The 16,276-nt window shown below is 40.3% G+C and overlaps 1 protein-coding gene across 1 annotated transcript in view; it reads right to left on the bottom strand.

Annotated features, from left to right (window-relative positions):
• Positions 1–7,857: 7,857 nt before the first annotated feature.
• The window catches only part of PKD2 (polycystin 2, transient receptor potential cation channel), a 54,103-nt gene continuing 45,684 nt past the window's right edge, over positions 7,858–16,276 (bottom strand). Inside the window, exons 14-15 of the mRNA XM_014842427.3 lie at positions 10,753–10,900; positions 7,858–10,059 (exon numbers count right to left, since the gene is read on the bottom strand). Coding sequence (XP_014697913.3) covers positions 9,823–10,059; positions 10,753–10,900 — 385 coding nt within the window. The 3' untranslated portion in view covers positions 7,858–9,822. The remainder of the gene's footprint in view (positions 10,060–10,752; positions 10,901–16,276) is intronic.

Raw genomic sequence — 16,276 nt, forward strand, 5'->3', positions numbered from 1 at the left:
ATTTTATTCTTTTTGTAGTGATTGTGAATGGTATTGTGTTCTTGAGTTCTTTTTCTGTTAGTTCGTTATTAGAATATAGAAATGCTACTGATTTATGCAAATTGATTTTATACCCTGCAACTTTGCTGTAGTTGTCGATTACTTCTAAAAGTTTTCCAATGGATTCTTTGGGGTTTTCTATATATAAGATCATGTCATCTGCAAACAGCGAGAATTTCACTTCTTCCCTCCCTATTTGGATTCCTTTTATTCCTTTTTCTTGCCTGATTGCTCTGGCCAGGACCTCCAGTACTATGTTAAATAAGAGTGGTGATTGAGAGAATTTACTTTAGTTTAAAAATTTTATGATTACATAGTCATTTATATTGAATCGTCCCTTTTGAACTAACTTCAAGAAAAGCAGCCCCCCAAGTTGACTGTTTCAACTTCCACTATAGCCCTTGGTGTAATCCTATCATTTCTTTAATTTGAACTGTTACCAAAATATTTTGACTCTTCTATTATGCAGATGCAGACTCAAAGTTGCTAAAATCAAGGAGGACTTTCTGCCTGAAAAGTCAGCCTTTCACTTGTCCATCTGGTTATTTTTTTTTTTTAATTTTTTTTAAATTTTTTTTTTATTGAGTTATTGATAGGTTACAATCTTGTGAAATTTCAATTGTACATTAATGTTTGTCAGTCACGTTGTAGGTGCACCACTTCACCCTTTGTGCCCACCCCCCACCCCACCTTTCCCCTGGTATCCACTAAACTGTTCTTGGTCCATAGTTTTAAATTCCTCATGTGAGTGGAGTCATACACAGATTATCTTTCTCTTGCTGGCTTAGTTCACTTAACATAATTCTCTCAAGGTCCATCCATGTTATTGCAAATGGAATGATTTTGTTCTGTTTTGCAGCTGAGTAGTATTCCATTGTATATATGTACCACATCTTCTTTATCCATTCGTCTGTTGATGGGCACTTAGGTTGCTTCCACGTCTTGGCTATTGTAAACAGTGCTGCAATAAACATTGGGGTGCACAGGACTTTTGGGAGTGCTGACTTCAAGCTCTTTGGATAAATACCCAGTAGTGGGATGGCTGGATCGTATGGTAGTTCTAGTTTTAGTTTTTTGAGGAATCTCTATACTGTTTTCCACAGTGGCTGCACCAGTTTGCATTCCCACCAGCAGTGTATGAGGGTTCCTTTTTCTCCGCAACCTCTCCAACATTTGTTGCTATTAGTTTTAGATATTTTTGTCATTCTAACGGGTGTAAGGTGATATCTTAGTGTAGTCTTGATTTGCATTTCCCTGATGATCAGCGATGATGAGCATCTTTTCATGTGCCTATTGGCCATCAGTATATCTTCCTTGGAGAAATGTCTGTTCATGTCTCCAGCCCATTTTTTGATTGGGTTGTTTGATGTTTTGTGATTGAGTTGCGAGAGTTCTTTATATATTAAGGATATTAAGCCTTTGTCAGATATATGACTTGCAAATATTTTTTCCGAGTTAGTGGGTTGTTTTTTTGTTTCAATCCTGTTTTCATTTGCCTTGAAAAAGCTCTTTAATCTGATGAAGTCCCATTTGTTTATTCTTTCTATTGTTTCCCTTCTCTGAGAAGGCATGGTGTCTGAAAAGATCCTTTTAATACTGATGTCAAAGAGTGTACTGCTTACGTTTTCTTCCAGAAGCCTTTGGTTTCAGGTCTCACCTTTAGGTTTTTAATCCATTTTGAGTTTATTTTGGTGAATGGTGAAAAAGAATGGTCAATTTTCATTCTTTTACATGTGGCTTTCCAGTTTTCCCAGCACCATTTGTTGAAAGGACTTTCTTTTCTCCATTGTATGCCCTCAGCTCCTTTGTCGAAGATAAGCTGTCCATAGATGTGTGGTTTTATTTCTGGGCTTTCAATTTTGTTCCATTGATCTGTGCACCTTGCTGTACCAATACCATGCTGTTTTGATTACTGTAGCTTTGTAGTATGTTTTGAAGTCTCCATCTGGTTAGTTTTGTGTATTTGCTTTACGTCTTGTTTTGGTTGGTGGGGGCGGGACAGAGCAGACTTCTTTATTCCTGTAGACCAAGGGTTGACAAACTTTTTCTGTGAAGGGGCCCAATAATAAGTACTTTGCAGTCTTTACCTTTTTCTTTCTTTACAACCTTTAAAAAATGTAAAAACCATTCTTGAAAAATGGCCTATTCTAGCTCGAGGCTATAGAACTGGGGCGCTATGAGCCAGATTTGGCCCGCACGCCACAGTTTGCAGAGGCTCCTGCTTGTCAACAGTTGTTGCTCCTGCTTCATATGGGAAATCAGTTAAAATGTTGGTAAACCAGATTTCTAAGAAATTTGCTGGTAATTTTATTGAGATATTTAAATTTCAAGATATACTGAAGCCTCGTTTCTGCGTAATAGAACAAACATATTGCTTCCTAATACGTCACCCTCTTCCCCACCTGCCCTGCTTTGTCAAAAGCCAAAAAGCGGGTTAGATGATACCAGCTCAAGATAAGGTTGACATAAGGCAAGCCATGTTGTAGAAAAGAGAACTATTCTAACTTTCAGTGACCTCTGACTAACTAACCTAGCTGGATTTGCACCCTCCAGAAGATCCAGCTGCTCTGTAGATTTTATGGCCCCTGCTTGTGCATGTACCTCCCAGCTGCGATAAGAGGATAACTTTGTTCTTTTGAGTTCCTTAGGAATGTGATGAGCCTCCCAAACAGAGTCTATGCTGATAGCCATCATCAATGACAACTGAAAGATCTTGTGTGGCGACTCCCAGTCTGTAACACCAGAGGGTCAACATTCCTAACCCGCTCCCCTGTAACCCACTGGCCTATATAACTGCTTCAAGATTCTGTGCCCCTTAAGATGGTTCTTTCGGACATTAGTTGGCCATCTTCCCTCTTGCTAGCAAGCTGTAATAAAATGCCCTTTCTCTGCCACCATCTTGCCTCTTGACGATTGGCTTTTATCTTGCGGGCGAGCAGATCCTGCCCTTTGTGCGGGGACATATACATCTGGAATTAGTTTTGAAGTTGCCCTGAGTACACTCAGCCTTCGTGGTGGCAGTTGGTGCATTAACAGGGGTAAGACGGCTGAGTGCCATTGAGGTCAGTCCTCATGGGGAGCTTGTGGGAGAGCCTGTTTTGCATGTTCAGGAATTGGATTTTATTTACTTTTTTCATTGCGTCCAAGGGCTTTGTTAGCCTCTGAGGAGTTAATTCACACCAGCTATTCTCAAAAGGGGGTCAAGAAGTCAAAGCACCAATTTACTCATTTAAACAGTAAACTGTTATGTAGACATACACTTGTGACATTGTTCTCTCAGGTATGAAACAGATCAGAGGATTCCTCAGTAAAGACAGAATTTGGATGTAAGACTAATTCAAATGATGTCTACTACATCCATAGGAATTTGTGTGTCAAGCTAACCCGAATAGAGGCAACAGCTCCTCTTCATCAAGAGGACGCAGGTGATGATCAGAGTCCCCACCTCACCCTCAAAGGTTTGTGTTTACCCTCAACGGAATAAAGATCCCGGAGAAACAAAACCAGGAACCTCACCAAACAAAGCTACCCTCTTGGTATACCTCCTGGCCTTCCGTCCCTTTGTATATAAACTCATTAAAAAAAAAATGGATGACTCACACGTTGACTTGTAGGCTACTTTTTGTCCCCGCTGAGCAATATGAATACAAGGTATTTATATTCTAAATCAAAGTAACTCATTTTCTACATTGTGACTTCCACATTTCTTTGCTGTTACCTGTGGTGGGGGTTTTCCGAGCTTGCCTGATAATCAATAATCATCTGGGGTGCTTATGGAAGGAAGGAAGAGAAGCAGCAAAGACTACAGTTCCTCCCTGCCCTCGCTGAGTTAGAATCTCTGAGGGGTGGACCTGGGAATTCCAGATAATTCTTTGGGAAATATTGATTTAGAATTGTAGTAAGTAGTTAAGGCCATTTAACCAACATTCGTTATAATTTGATATTGATCCAACCGCTAACAATTATGTTCAAAGTTGTATATTTGGTATCCACTAAATATCAGAATCCCATTTAGAACTGAGTGAGCTCATTAACATCACCTGATCGTCACACCTTTTTTTAACCCGCAGGATAGTCTTTCACCTGGCAACCCCACAGAACAGCATGTACGCTTTCTGATAAATGACAGTTGAAAGTGGTGCTGCTCTGATCCTACGAGGGTGTGGCCTCGGTTTGGCCTCCTTTCTCTGCCAAGCAGCAAAACCTGAAGCCTCATGTCAATAAGAAAGGGCTCGGTAGGATACCGTTTGGAAAACCTCAAGCTGTTCCATTGTTTCACTTTGCAGACGAAAAAACTGAGTTTCAGAGACCGACGAGCCCAAGGTCACACAGATTATTTCCTTGCTAAGATTTGGAACGTACTGCAGTATTACCAGGGGACTTGTCGAATACCCTGTGGTGGGTCACGTTTGCAGAGCCAGGATGGGGACAGTGGGCTTCAAGAGAAGCTAGGGCGTTGTATTTAAAAGAAACGTTTCAGGAGCTGTGAGGCAAATACAGGGCCTTTTTATCTCTACAGTTACTCAGGCAAACTTTCTCCTCTCCCCACTTTGTCATCCTCCATTCACCAGGTTTGTGGACTTGTTTAACTCACTTGCTTAGTGTGCATCTTTCTTATCCATAAAATAGGGATTCTAATAGTATCCCCCTCTGTAGAGGTGTGAAGATTAAAGAAGGTAAAGCATGTAAAGCGTCTAGAAGTACCCGGGCTCACAGGATGTGCTCAATCCATTTTAGCTATTACTGCCTATCCCACAGGACGTCACACTGGTTATTGGCGTCATGCTAGCACCAGGTCATGGATGACATGCTCCGCAGGGGCTAGAGCACCATCCTCCAGGATGGGTTCTATGCATTAAATCAGGAGTTGGTAAAGTATGGCCTGCGGGCCAAATCCAGCCCACTTCCTGTTTTGTAAATAAAACGTTTTGGGAGCACAGCCATGCTCATTCGTCTTTGTATTGCCGATGGCTGCTTTTGCACTATGATGGCAAAGTAGTTGTGACAGAGACTACTATGGCCCATAAAGCCTAAAATATTTACTATCTGGCCCTTTATGGAAAGTTCATAGACTCCTGCCTTAAACCAAGAATGCCTGTTCCCAACAGTTAGAATACGCAGGTCCACATACCAAGTGATACTGGCCTCTCTCAATGTCATTCCCATTAACCCATTTGCAGAATTTATGCTTCCTGTCTCTGCAGCTCTAGGCTTTGCTGGATTGGAGCTCCCGAATCCTCAAGAGCAGGGGGACTCTTGCACCTGGGAATACAGTAACCATTCCACTCAACCTGAAACTGCATGCCACTTAGTCACTTGGAGATCAGCACACGGGTAGAAGAGCAGGAAAGAAAGCAGTTATCACATTGGGCATCTCTGTGAGGAAAGGCTACCCTTAACTGCTACACCATGGGGCAGAGAAATGGTGCGAAACGAGACAGATGAGAAATAATTATCGCCTTGTGACCAGCAGCAGCTATGGGGGACCAGCTAGTACCACAAACCTTCCCGTATCGTGTTTTCTAGAGATTATGGCTGGGTTCCCTCAAAAAGTCTGGAGTGGGGTTCACATGGGCATGAGTGGATCTGAGTGGGCAAAGGGTGTATGAAGCAGATGCTTTTGGTGCTCTGTGTCCTATCTCCTCTGAACCTCTGATTCTGGTTGCAGCTGTGGTGGACAGTTCTAGGTGAGCTCAGATCATGTTGACAGCTTCGCACCTCCAGCCTGCAGCACAGATCTTTTCATTTTTCTTCTGTATGGGCCTCTCCAAAGCTGAAAGAACCTGCCTGGACTGAGCACAAGTATAGCCTGCAAGTGCAGGGGTTTTAACACCCCAGGGGCACCCCTCAACCAACAGGGACTGCAGCCAGTGGACAAACGCCCAGCCTCATGGTCCTCAGACAGGGAATTACGGGAGGCATTCTGCAGTGTTCTCAGAGGCGGAACTGAGCTGCTGCTCAGAGAGGCAAGTTCAGTAACGCTTGTAGCTCAGCATTTCCTCCTTTCCTGGCTCACTCTCTGCTTCCTACTCCAGTTTCCCAGTATCACCTCCCAAATAAACTACCTGAACTCAAGTCCTTGTCTTGGCCTTTCTTTTGGAGGAGCACAGACTAAAACACATTCCCAGTAAGACCAGAAACAAGACAAGCATGTCTACTGTCACTGCCAGTCTCCGACACAGCGCTGTCCTTTACAAATGAGCTGCCTTCTACACAGAAAACCCAAAGAACCGATTACAGCTAGTAAAGGAGCTCAACAAGTGTGATATATGTAGATTAATTTACAAAAAAGTTAGTAATTTTCCTTTATATCAGCAATAGCCAACTAGAAAATATAATGGAAGATGATTCTGTTCATAGCAGCAATAAAACTATATTAAAGAATGCATAAGATCTTTATGAAATTTTAAGAAACAAAGGACATTAAGGAAGTTCTGTATAAATGGAGAGTTTTGTTTCTGATATTGTAAAGATGTCAGTTCTCTAATAGATATTAACTAATCAATAAATTCAATGCAATTCCAATTAAATTTCAGCGGGACATTTTTTCCCCCAAGAACCCATTAAACTTGTTCTAACATTTATATAGAAAAAATAAAGATTCACAAAATAGCTTAGTCAATTTTGAGAAAAAAGGTCAAAGAGAAGCACACATATGAAGACCTTATCACATATGAAGACACACTACAAAGTCATGATAATAAAATTACTATGCTAGAACATTCCTAGATTGGTGTAAAGAGGCTAAAGAGACAGACACATATATACATGAACTTGAAATATATCAGTAACACCATTAGTAAGGAAAAATGACTTATTTAATAGAGAGTGTTGACAAAACTGGCTCATTATATGGAGGAAAATACCTATGGACCTTATGCAAAGTTATTCTTAAGATGTATTAAATATGAAAGGTAAAACTGCCACTTTAATAAATAACAGTTTGTGACCTTTAAAACCTCCAAACACAATAAAGCAAAAAAAAACTGATGGATTTTACTACACAAAACCCAAGGAAACATTGACAAAGTTATCAGTTGGATGAGAGATAACAGAATCAAAAACTGATAAGAGATTAATATTTAAACTATATAAGGAACGTTTGCAAATCAACAAAAAGGCCTTGACCTAGTGGAAAAATTGGCAATGAACAAAAACATACTTGTTTCCCATTAGATCAAAGAGTAATATTTTCAAGGTTTGAAAAGGCAGTCTATTTATAAAAAGGAAAACCCAAATGTTAAACAACTATATGAGAGGATGTTCAACGTTATCAGGAATCAGAGAAATGCAAAATAAAATGAGACCTCACCTTAAAACCATGCCATTAACAAAGATTAGGAAGCTGAATGGTACCAATGCTAGCAGGGTCATGGACAGAACCGGTGGTCTCACGCGTGTAGTAACTGTAGGAGTTGGAGATTGGTGCAGTCATTCTGGAGGGCAACCTGACAGTTCCGAGAAAAATTAAATATTTACATACCTGGGTCTCAGCACTGCGACTCCTGTTATAAACCCACTGAGGGACCTGTGAAAAGTGAGCAGGGGAATCTTGTACAAAGATGTTGAAGTAGCAGAAATATCAGAGCCATCACTGGCTGTAGGAATGCATAAGTAGAACATGGTGGCTGCACACAAGGAAATACTACACAATCATCACAATCACTTACTAGAGGTACACACTGCAGAAGCAGCAATGTGTCAATCATGCTGTTTTTGGACATAAAAAGAGAAGATGCCTTTTTCAAAGTCTAAGCCTCAAGAAACAAGGCAAATTACCCAACTGCTTCTACTCAAGAAACAGACAACTCTTCCATCTGCTATTTTATCAAGTCTTTATTAAGAAGTAAAGTGCTCAGTATTACACATTAACGAAATTCTCGACTATCGAGAGAGACTTGCATATGTAACATCTTCTTAATACCAATATAGAGGAGAAGAGGATGGGGGAGGGATGAAGAAGGAATTCTCCATGACTAAAGAAGAAAAAATTACGTAACTAATGCGTAAAAAGAAAGAATTTTGCAAAATTTTACAGGTGAAATGAAAAACAGTATAATAAGAAGTATCATAAAAAGACTTTCTAGTGACCATAATTGACATATGGCACGTGGTCGATACACATGGGTACCACATAATGGCAGCACTTCAAATTGAAGTTTGTTTAAACGTAACAACACGGTACACATACATAAATACGTACACTCAATGTCCCTGGAATGCAAACTTTAGTACCTAGTGAAAAAAACTTTGTGTAGCATATTCAAAAGAAAGTAAAGATAGAGATGAAGCCATGGGAAGTAACTGTTTAAGAAACTTCTGTAGAAAGCAGCTTAGAAAAGTTTGTTGGCTCATGTTTTCACTGACGATTTGCCTGACGGCCTACTAATTAAATGAACAGCATGTGAATTTAAAATACAGCATTAAAAACAGGCCTCTCTTCTATTGTTCTCCAAGTGAGAATTATTCACCAGCACTGCATTCTCTTGTCCCATTACCTCTCCAAAGGTCACTTTTGAAAAATAAGATTTTTATTTTTTATTGAGAAATAGATTTCTTCCTCATAAATGTGGTGAGACCGTCTCCTAAGGAAAAAAAACCTGCTGCAAACTCCATCTTTGGCTGCCACCTTCTGATAAAGGATGAACTTTCAATACCAAAAACTCCTTTTCATTAAATTGAGCCCCATTTAGGTTATAAATTCTAGTTTTGAAATGCAGAATCAAGAGTACTGGAGTTCTAAATTCTTAAAACAGTATAAAAGTCAAACTTTAGCTTTATAACATTTTCATATGAATTTCAAAACTTCCTTAAAATTTTGTTTCAAGTGAACATATTTGGTGAATTAAAGCTTTCAGGGCATACTAACAATTTTAGTAAGTTGGTCTTCCTAGATTAGTTACAACTAACTGAGTTAAATTCAGTTGCAAATAAGTTGAGCCACATGGAGAAGAGAATATATGGATAAATATTTATACGAAATTAATTATTAGAAAAAGTCAAACAGTGATAGGATTCCTTCCAATTCTATGTTACGGTTATAGATGACATTTTAAACCATAACTGATTTTTGGTGGTTTCACACAGCCTATCTCAAATGAGCAAAAATAGTATAAAAATTAAGTGAAACAGTTATTCCCACAGACATTAGATATGATAAAAAGACAAAAAAGCATAGTATTCAACATTTGTCTTAACCATTCATACAAATTCTAGCATAATGCCTACACACCCATTCTATGGTTTGGAGTTCTTTTCCAGCTCATCTTTTAGAAAAGTTTACCCCAGGAAGGTAGTTGAAATAAAAGGCTCCTTTCTTAAAAGAAAGCTATGTATTCAGCCCATGAGCTAAGCCTGAGTGGAAGGAATGGCCCCACTTTCCCTTCACACACTGGGCAAAAAGGACAATACTGATTTTTCTGATTGGAAATAAAACTCAGAAGCCTTTTGACAGTTCTTGCCTGGCTTTAAAAGGCCACTTCATTGTCAACTGAGGAGACTCAGTCATGGTTAGCAAGTGGGCACACACTGTATATACTTTACAAAGGTTTTTTTTTCTCTACTCAATATTTACACCTAGATTTCTTATATGAGAAAAAGAAAAAATCTTCTTTGATCCATGGGCAAAGTTTATCTAAAATAAATTAAAGTGCAGAGGAATTAACGATTGGTCACAATGACCAGCATCATATGGTGGTCAGGGCATATAAATAGTGTGCTTGCTATGGCAATCCAGGACAGCTGCCTTCTCACCTGTGAGGAACACATACACTAATAGGCATCCTAGACGTGGAGATTGGAACTCCCGTTCCCACCTCCGCCTTCCATTCCTTCTGTAGACTGGGAGGAAGAAGGGCGGGAGCTTCTGGGGCGAGGCTGACCATTTAGTCCCACAGGTGTGCCTAAACCATGACTTATTTGGGAGGCTGCATCATCAGATTCCCAGCGTTCCAACTCTTCCCGTACCAGCCGTTCCATCTGTTCCCTGTGGATTTCATTGTCTCGACCCAGTCTTTCATCCTAAGAAAGGAAAAGGAAATCAAGATGTTGGGGGTAGGGCGACACATACTCTTGTACTCAGAAATTGCCTTGGGAAATTTGGAGGCCAAATAATCTGTAATTAGGTAAGGCTGGAGATTCACAGCACACAACAGCAATTCTCAGAGTTACTGGAGTAACTTTTTTGCTAATTCTACCATCCAGTGAAGGCAGGACCATCAGTGTGTGGAGTATTAAGAAAGTAACACCTCCAAACACATAGATGTGGAGAACAGATTGGTGGTTACCAGAAGGGAAGGGGGTGAGGGAAGGTGAAAGGGGTCAAGGGGCGCATGTGTGCAGTGATGGATGGCAACTAGACTTTTGATGGTGAACATGATGCAGTCTATACAGAAGCCGAAATATAATGATGTATACATGAAATTTATACAATGTTATAAACCGATGTTACCTCAATTAAAAAAAAATTTTAAAAAACAAGAAAATGCCTTGGCCTTATAATTGGAGATCAGCGAATGAATACACACTTCTATGTTTTAGGTGAAAATAAAATGTTTTAAAGTCAAAAAAAAAAGTAACACCTCCAGATGATTATTTGATCTGCATCGATCTGCATTAATAGTCACGGAGAACCTTCTTGGATTAATGGTTACAAAATATGAGTACCTGATGACTTACACAATCAGAGTGTTTCTGTTTCAGATGACTGCTTACCTCAGCCACCCCATCCAGCAGCCTTCCCAGCACCTCCCTTCTCTTCAGTTTGGCCCGTTCCATGATCTCCAGCTTCACTATCACAGCATCAATCTTGGACACGATGCTGCCGATGGAGTGCTCCATTCGGTCCACTCGTCTCACTAGGCTGCAGGAAACCACAGTTGAGAAGGGCAAAGCCAACATGTGTTGTCGCCTTCTCAGCCCAGCTGGCTTTTCAAACGGAAGCGCTAAGACTTTTTTCTTAAACAGTATGATAATCTGAAACACTTTCTAAGTAGTCTCAAACTTATTTGAGTTTATTAAGCAATAAACTCTCATACATTGCTGGAGGGGCTCTAATTGACACAACTTTTCTGCAAATGAACACTGCATCAGATGTCTTAAAAATGTATGCCTACCTTTTATTTAGATATTCCATTTTTTGAAAATTTTCTAAAGGAAATAAGTATATACGTGATTTTTGGCTACCAGAATATTCATTAGAGTTCTGCTTATTAATAGTGGGTCACTGAAAAATGGTTACATTAAATAATTAGTAGCAGATTATTTAAATATGTTATTGTTCATTTATACAATGGAATTCTGGAGACACCAGAAATTATACTGTGACAGAATATTTAATGCAATAGAGTGATGTTCACAATATATTAAGTAAATAAAGCAGTTAGAAAACAGTATGTTCACTTATGATTCCATTATTTTGAATAAATGAAATGTTATATAAATACTTAAGAAACATATAAACAGGAGACAACTTCTGAAATGGTGATATGAGGGCTCTGGAGGCCCTCTCCCCAGTGAAACCACCATAACTATTGAAAATCATTTAAAAATTTTTCTGGAAATTTTCTTAGGGGCATGTAGCAAACAAAGAAGCATTTATGTAAAAAAAAATTCATTAATTTCAATAGGAGGAGTGAGAGTCTGTGGCATGTGAGCCAGTCTTCTTCCTCTTTCCTGCTCCCAGCTCATGTGACAGAAGTACCGCTTTGGGTGGGTGTGGCAAAGGACACAGGGCTCCCTCTCCCTTTTGCCCCCTTATCTCCTGGGAGTGACAGGCTGCCAGCATTTCTCAACTTCACGCCTCCACCTCCAAATCTGTGTTGCAAAGGCTCTAATCCAGGCAAGAGTGGCTGAGGAATATAAGGCTCTCTTCTTCCACTCAACTTCCAATCGTAGGATGGAGTTTCCATGCCATGAGGAGCCAGCTGAGAAGACCAAAGAATGCCATCCTGGCCCACTGCCTTACTCATGAAGCAGGGGTGTCACCTTGAGAGGGAAGAGTCACTGGCCGTGCCCCTGGCTCTGGAGCAGTGGCACAGATGCTGGCCCAGGGGGAGAGTCAGGCCGTAGGACAGAGAGCTCCAAAGCTTCCCCTACATGAACTGGCTTCATCTGGAACAAAGTTGGGAAAATTCAAGCCTAAGAGTGCTCTTGAAAACAATGGAGATTGTGGTGATAAGCGGTTAAGAGGAGGCTGGTCACCTCATGAGATCAACGAGTTAAAGTATTTATCAACTAATTTACTAGAGAGAACCAGGGAAAGACACAGCTAAGAAGACAGCTAAAGAATGGTCTCAAAAACTACCCCTGCATAGGGGTCCGAATTTAATTGCAGTCAGACTGTGGAGCAATTGATAGCCCAAGGCACTATTGAAAACAATAGACCAATCAGCCAACAATTAGTGGAAACTAAGAGGTGGGTGCGATACCAGCAGAGGCAGAAGGCTTACCAGAAAGATCAGGGAAAGACAATGAGAGTCCTGCTAAAACCAGTTTCCCCAGGATGACTGTGTGCATGGTCATGGCTGTGCCCTCTGAGAAGCCACATCAGAGGCTTCACAATGTGGGGGAAACAGACTTCACTAAAAAACAAACATGCAAACAACAACAAAAACAAGCCCTGGGGGGAAGGGGGATTAGTGTCCAGAATTGCTATAAGTTATGATTTAATATCTCCAGTTTTCAACAAAAAATTATGAGACATGCAAAGAAACAGGAAAATGTGACCCATACATAGGAAAAAAAAGCAAACAACAGACACTGCCTTTGAGAGGGCCCAGGTAGACTTATTAGACAAAGAGCTCAAAGTAGTATTGTAAATACATTCAAAGAACCAAAGGAAATCATGCTTAAAGAAATAAAGGATGGTATGATGACTTTGTCTCATAAATAAAGATATCAATAAAGCCACAGAGATTATTAAAAAGAACCAGAAATTTTGGAGTTGAAAAGTCCAATAAATGAAATGAAAAATTCACTGGAGGGTCTCAATGGTAGATTCAAGCTGGCAGAAGAAAGAATCAGCAAACTTGAAGACAGACATATAGAAACTAGGCAATCTGAAGAACGGAGAGAAAAATAGAGAGAATGATGAAAAATGAACAGAGCCTAAGAGAAATGTGGGATACCAGTAAGCATCCTAACACCCACATAATGGGAGTCCCTAAGGAAAGGAGAGAGAGAAAGGAGCAGAAATATATTTGAAGACATAATGGTTGAAACTTCTTAAATTTGATGAAAATATTACACATCCAAGAAGCTTAATGAACTCCAAGTAAGATAACTGCAAAGACACATCAGTGTCCACTCTTGCCTGGATTAGAGCCTTTGCAACACAGATTTGGAGGTGGAGGCGTGAAGTTGAGAAATGCTGGCAGCCTGTCACTCCCAGGAGATAAGGGGGCAAAAGGGAGAGGGAGCCCTGTGTCCTTTGCCACACCCACCCAAAGCGGTACTTCTGTCACATGAGCTGGGAGCAGGAAAGAGGAAGAAGACTGGCTCACATGCCACAGACTCTCACTCCTCCTACTGAAATTAGGAACTCCAAGTAAGATAACTGCAAATTCACACTCAGACACATCATTAAAAATGCTGAAAGACAAAAAAAATCTTGAAAGCAGCAAGAGAAAAATGACTCATCACATACAAGGGAACCTCAGTAAGATTAACAGCTGTCTTCTCATCAGAAACAATGGAGGCCAGAAGGAAATGAAGGTGAAATAAAAACATTCTAAGATAAAGAAAAACCGAGAGACTTCATGCCAGCAGGTCTGCTATAGAGGGGTACTAAGGGAAGTTCTTCAGGCTGAAAGCGAGTGATCCCAGACAGCAATCAGAATCCACATGAAAAAACAAAGAGCACTGATAATGGCAATTATGTCCTTTAAGAGACATAAAATTATATAAAGGGATAATTATAACAATGTATCGTTGGATTTGTAACAAATATAGGTGTACACGTATAGGCATAAGTTGTTTCACTGTGCTTTGTTTTATTGTGCTTCACAGATATTGCGTTTTTTACAAATTGAAAGTCTGTGGCAACTCTGTGTCAACCAAGTCTATCAGCACGATTTTTTCAACAGCATTTGCTCACTTCGTATTCTCTGTCACGTTTTGGTAATTCTCACAATATTTTAAACTTTTTCATTATTATTATATTTGTTAAGGTGATCTGTGATCAGTGATCTTTGATGTTACTATTATAACTGTTTTGGGATGCCACAAACTGTGGCCATATATGGCAGCGACCTTAATTGATAAATGCTGTATGTGTCTGACTGCTCCACTGGACTGGCCGTTCCCTGTGTCTCTCCCTCTCCTTGGGCCTCCCTACTCTCTGAAACACAACAATATTGAAATCAGGACAACTAATAACCCTACAATGGCCTCTAAGTGTTCAAGTGAAAGGAAGAGTTGCATGTCTCTCACTTTAAACTAAAAGCTAGAAATAATTGAAATTAGTGAGGAAGGCATGAGGAAAGCTGAGAAAGGCCAAAAACCAGGCCTTTTGCACTAAATGGGTAGCCAAGTTGTGACTGCAAAGGAGAAGTTCTTGAAGGAAATTAAAAGGGCTGCTCCAGTGAGCACACGAATGATAAGAAAGTGAAACCACCTTATTGTTGATATGCAGAAAGTTTTAGCAGTCTGGATAGAAGACCAAACCAGCCACAACATTCCCTTAAGCCAAAGCCAAATTCAGAGCAAGGTCCTAATTGTCTTCAGTTCTATGAAGGCTGAGAGGGGAGGAAGCTGCAGAAGAAAACTCTGAAGCAGCAGAGGTTGGTTCGTGAGGTTTAAGGAAAGAAACCATCTCCATAACATAAAAGTGCAGGGTGAAGCAGCAAGTGCTGATGCAGAAGCTGCAGCAAGTTCTCCAGAAGCTCTAGCTAAGAGAATTCACATAGGTGGCTACACTAAACCACAGGTTTTCAGTGTAGACGAAACAGCCTTATACTGGAAGAAGATGCTACCTAGGACTTTAATAGCTAGAAAGGAGAAGTCAATGCCTGGCTTCAAAGGACAGCTGACTCTCTTGTTAGGGGCTAATGCAGCTGGTGATTTTAAGTTGAAGCCAATGCTCATTTATCATTCTGAAAATCCTAGGGCCCTTAAAAATTATGCTAAATCTACTCGGCCTGTGCTCTGAAAACGGACAACAAAGCCTTGATGACAGCGCATCTGTTTACAGCATGGTTTACTGAGTACTTTAAGCCCACTTTTGAGACCTACTGCTCAGAAAAAAAGATTCCTTTCAAAATATTACTGCTCCTTGACAATACACTTGGTCACCCAAGAGCTCTGATGGAGATGTACAATGAGATTAATGTTGTTTTCATGCCTGCTAACACAACCTCCATGGATCAAGGAGTAAGCTCAACTTTCAAGTCTTACTACTTAAGAAACACATTTTGTAAGGCTACAGCTGCCATAGATGGTGATTCCTCTGATGAATTTGGGCAAAGCATATCGAAAAGCTTCTGGAAAGGATTCACCATTCTAGACGCCATTAAGAAGATTCATGATTTATGGGAAGAGGTCAAAATATCAACATTAATAAGGGTTTGGGGTGCTGGCCCCGTGGTCGAGTGGTTAAGTTCGTGTGCTCTGCTGTGGCGGCCCAGGGTTTTGCCAGTTCGAATCCTGGGTGTGGAAATGGCACTGCTCATCAGGCCATGCTGAGGTGGCATCCCACATGCCACAGCTAGAAGAACCCATAACTAAAAATACATAACTATGTACTAGGGGGCTTTGGGAGAAAAATGAAAAATAAACTCTTTAAAAAAAAAAAGAGTTTGGAAGAAGTTGATTCGAACCCTCCTGAATGACTTTGAGGGGGTCAAGACTTCAGTGGAGGAGGTAACTACAGATGTGACGGAAGCAGCAAGAGAACTAGAATTAGAAGTGAAGCCTGAAGATGTGAGTGAATTGCTGCAATCTCACGATAAAACTTCAGCGGCTGCTTCTTATGAATGAGCAAAGAAAGTGTTTTCTTGGGAGAGAAACTACTCCTGATGAGGATGCTACAAAGATTGCTGAAATGACAACAAAGGATTTAGAATATTACATAAACTTAGTTGATAAAGCAGTGACAGAGTTTGAGAGGACTGACTGCAATTTTTTTTAATGCTTTTTTGGTGAGGAAGGTTGGCCCTGAGCTAACATCTGTTGCCAGTCGTCCTCTTTTTTTTTCTTCCCCAAAGCCCCAGTATGTAGTTGTATATCATATCCTAGTTCT

This window comes from Equus asinus, chromosome 3, assembly GCF_041296235.1.
Source record: "Equus asinus isolate D_3611 breed Donkey chromosome 3, EquAss-T2T_v2, whole genome shotgun sequence".
Classification (NCBI taxonomy): Eukaryota; Metazoa; Chordata; class Mammalia; order Perissodactyla; family Equidae; genus Equus; species Equus asinus.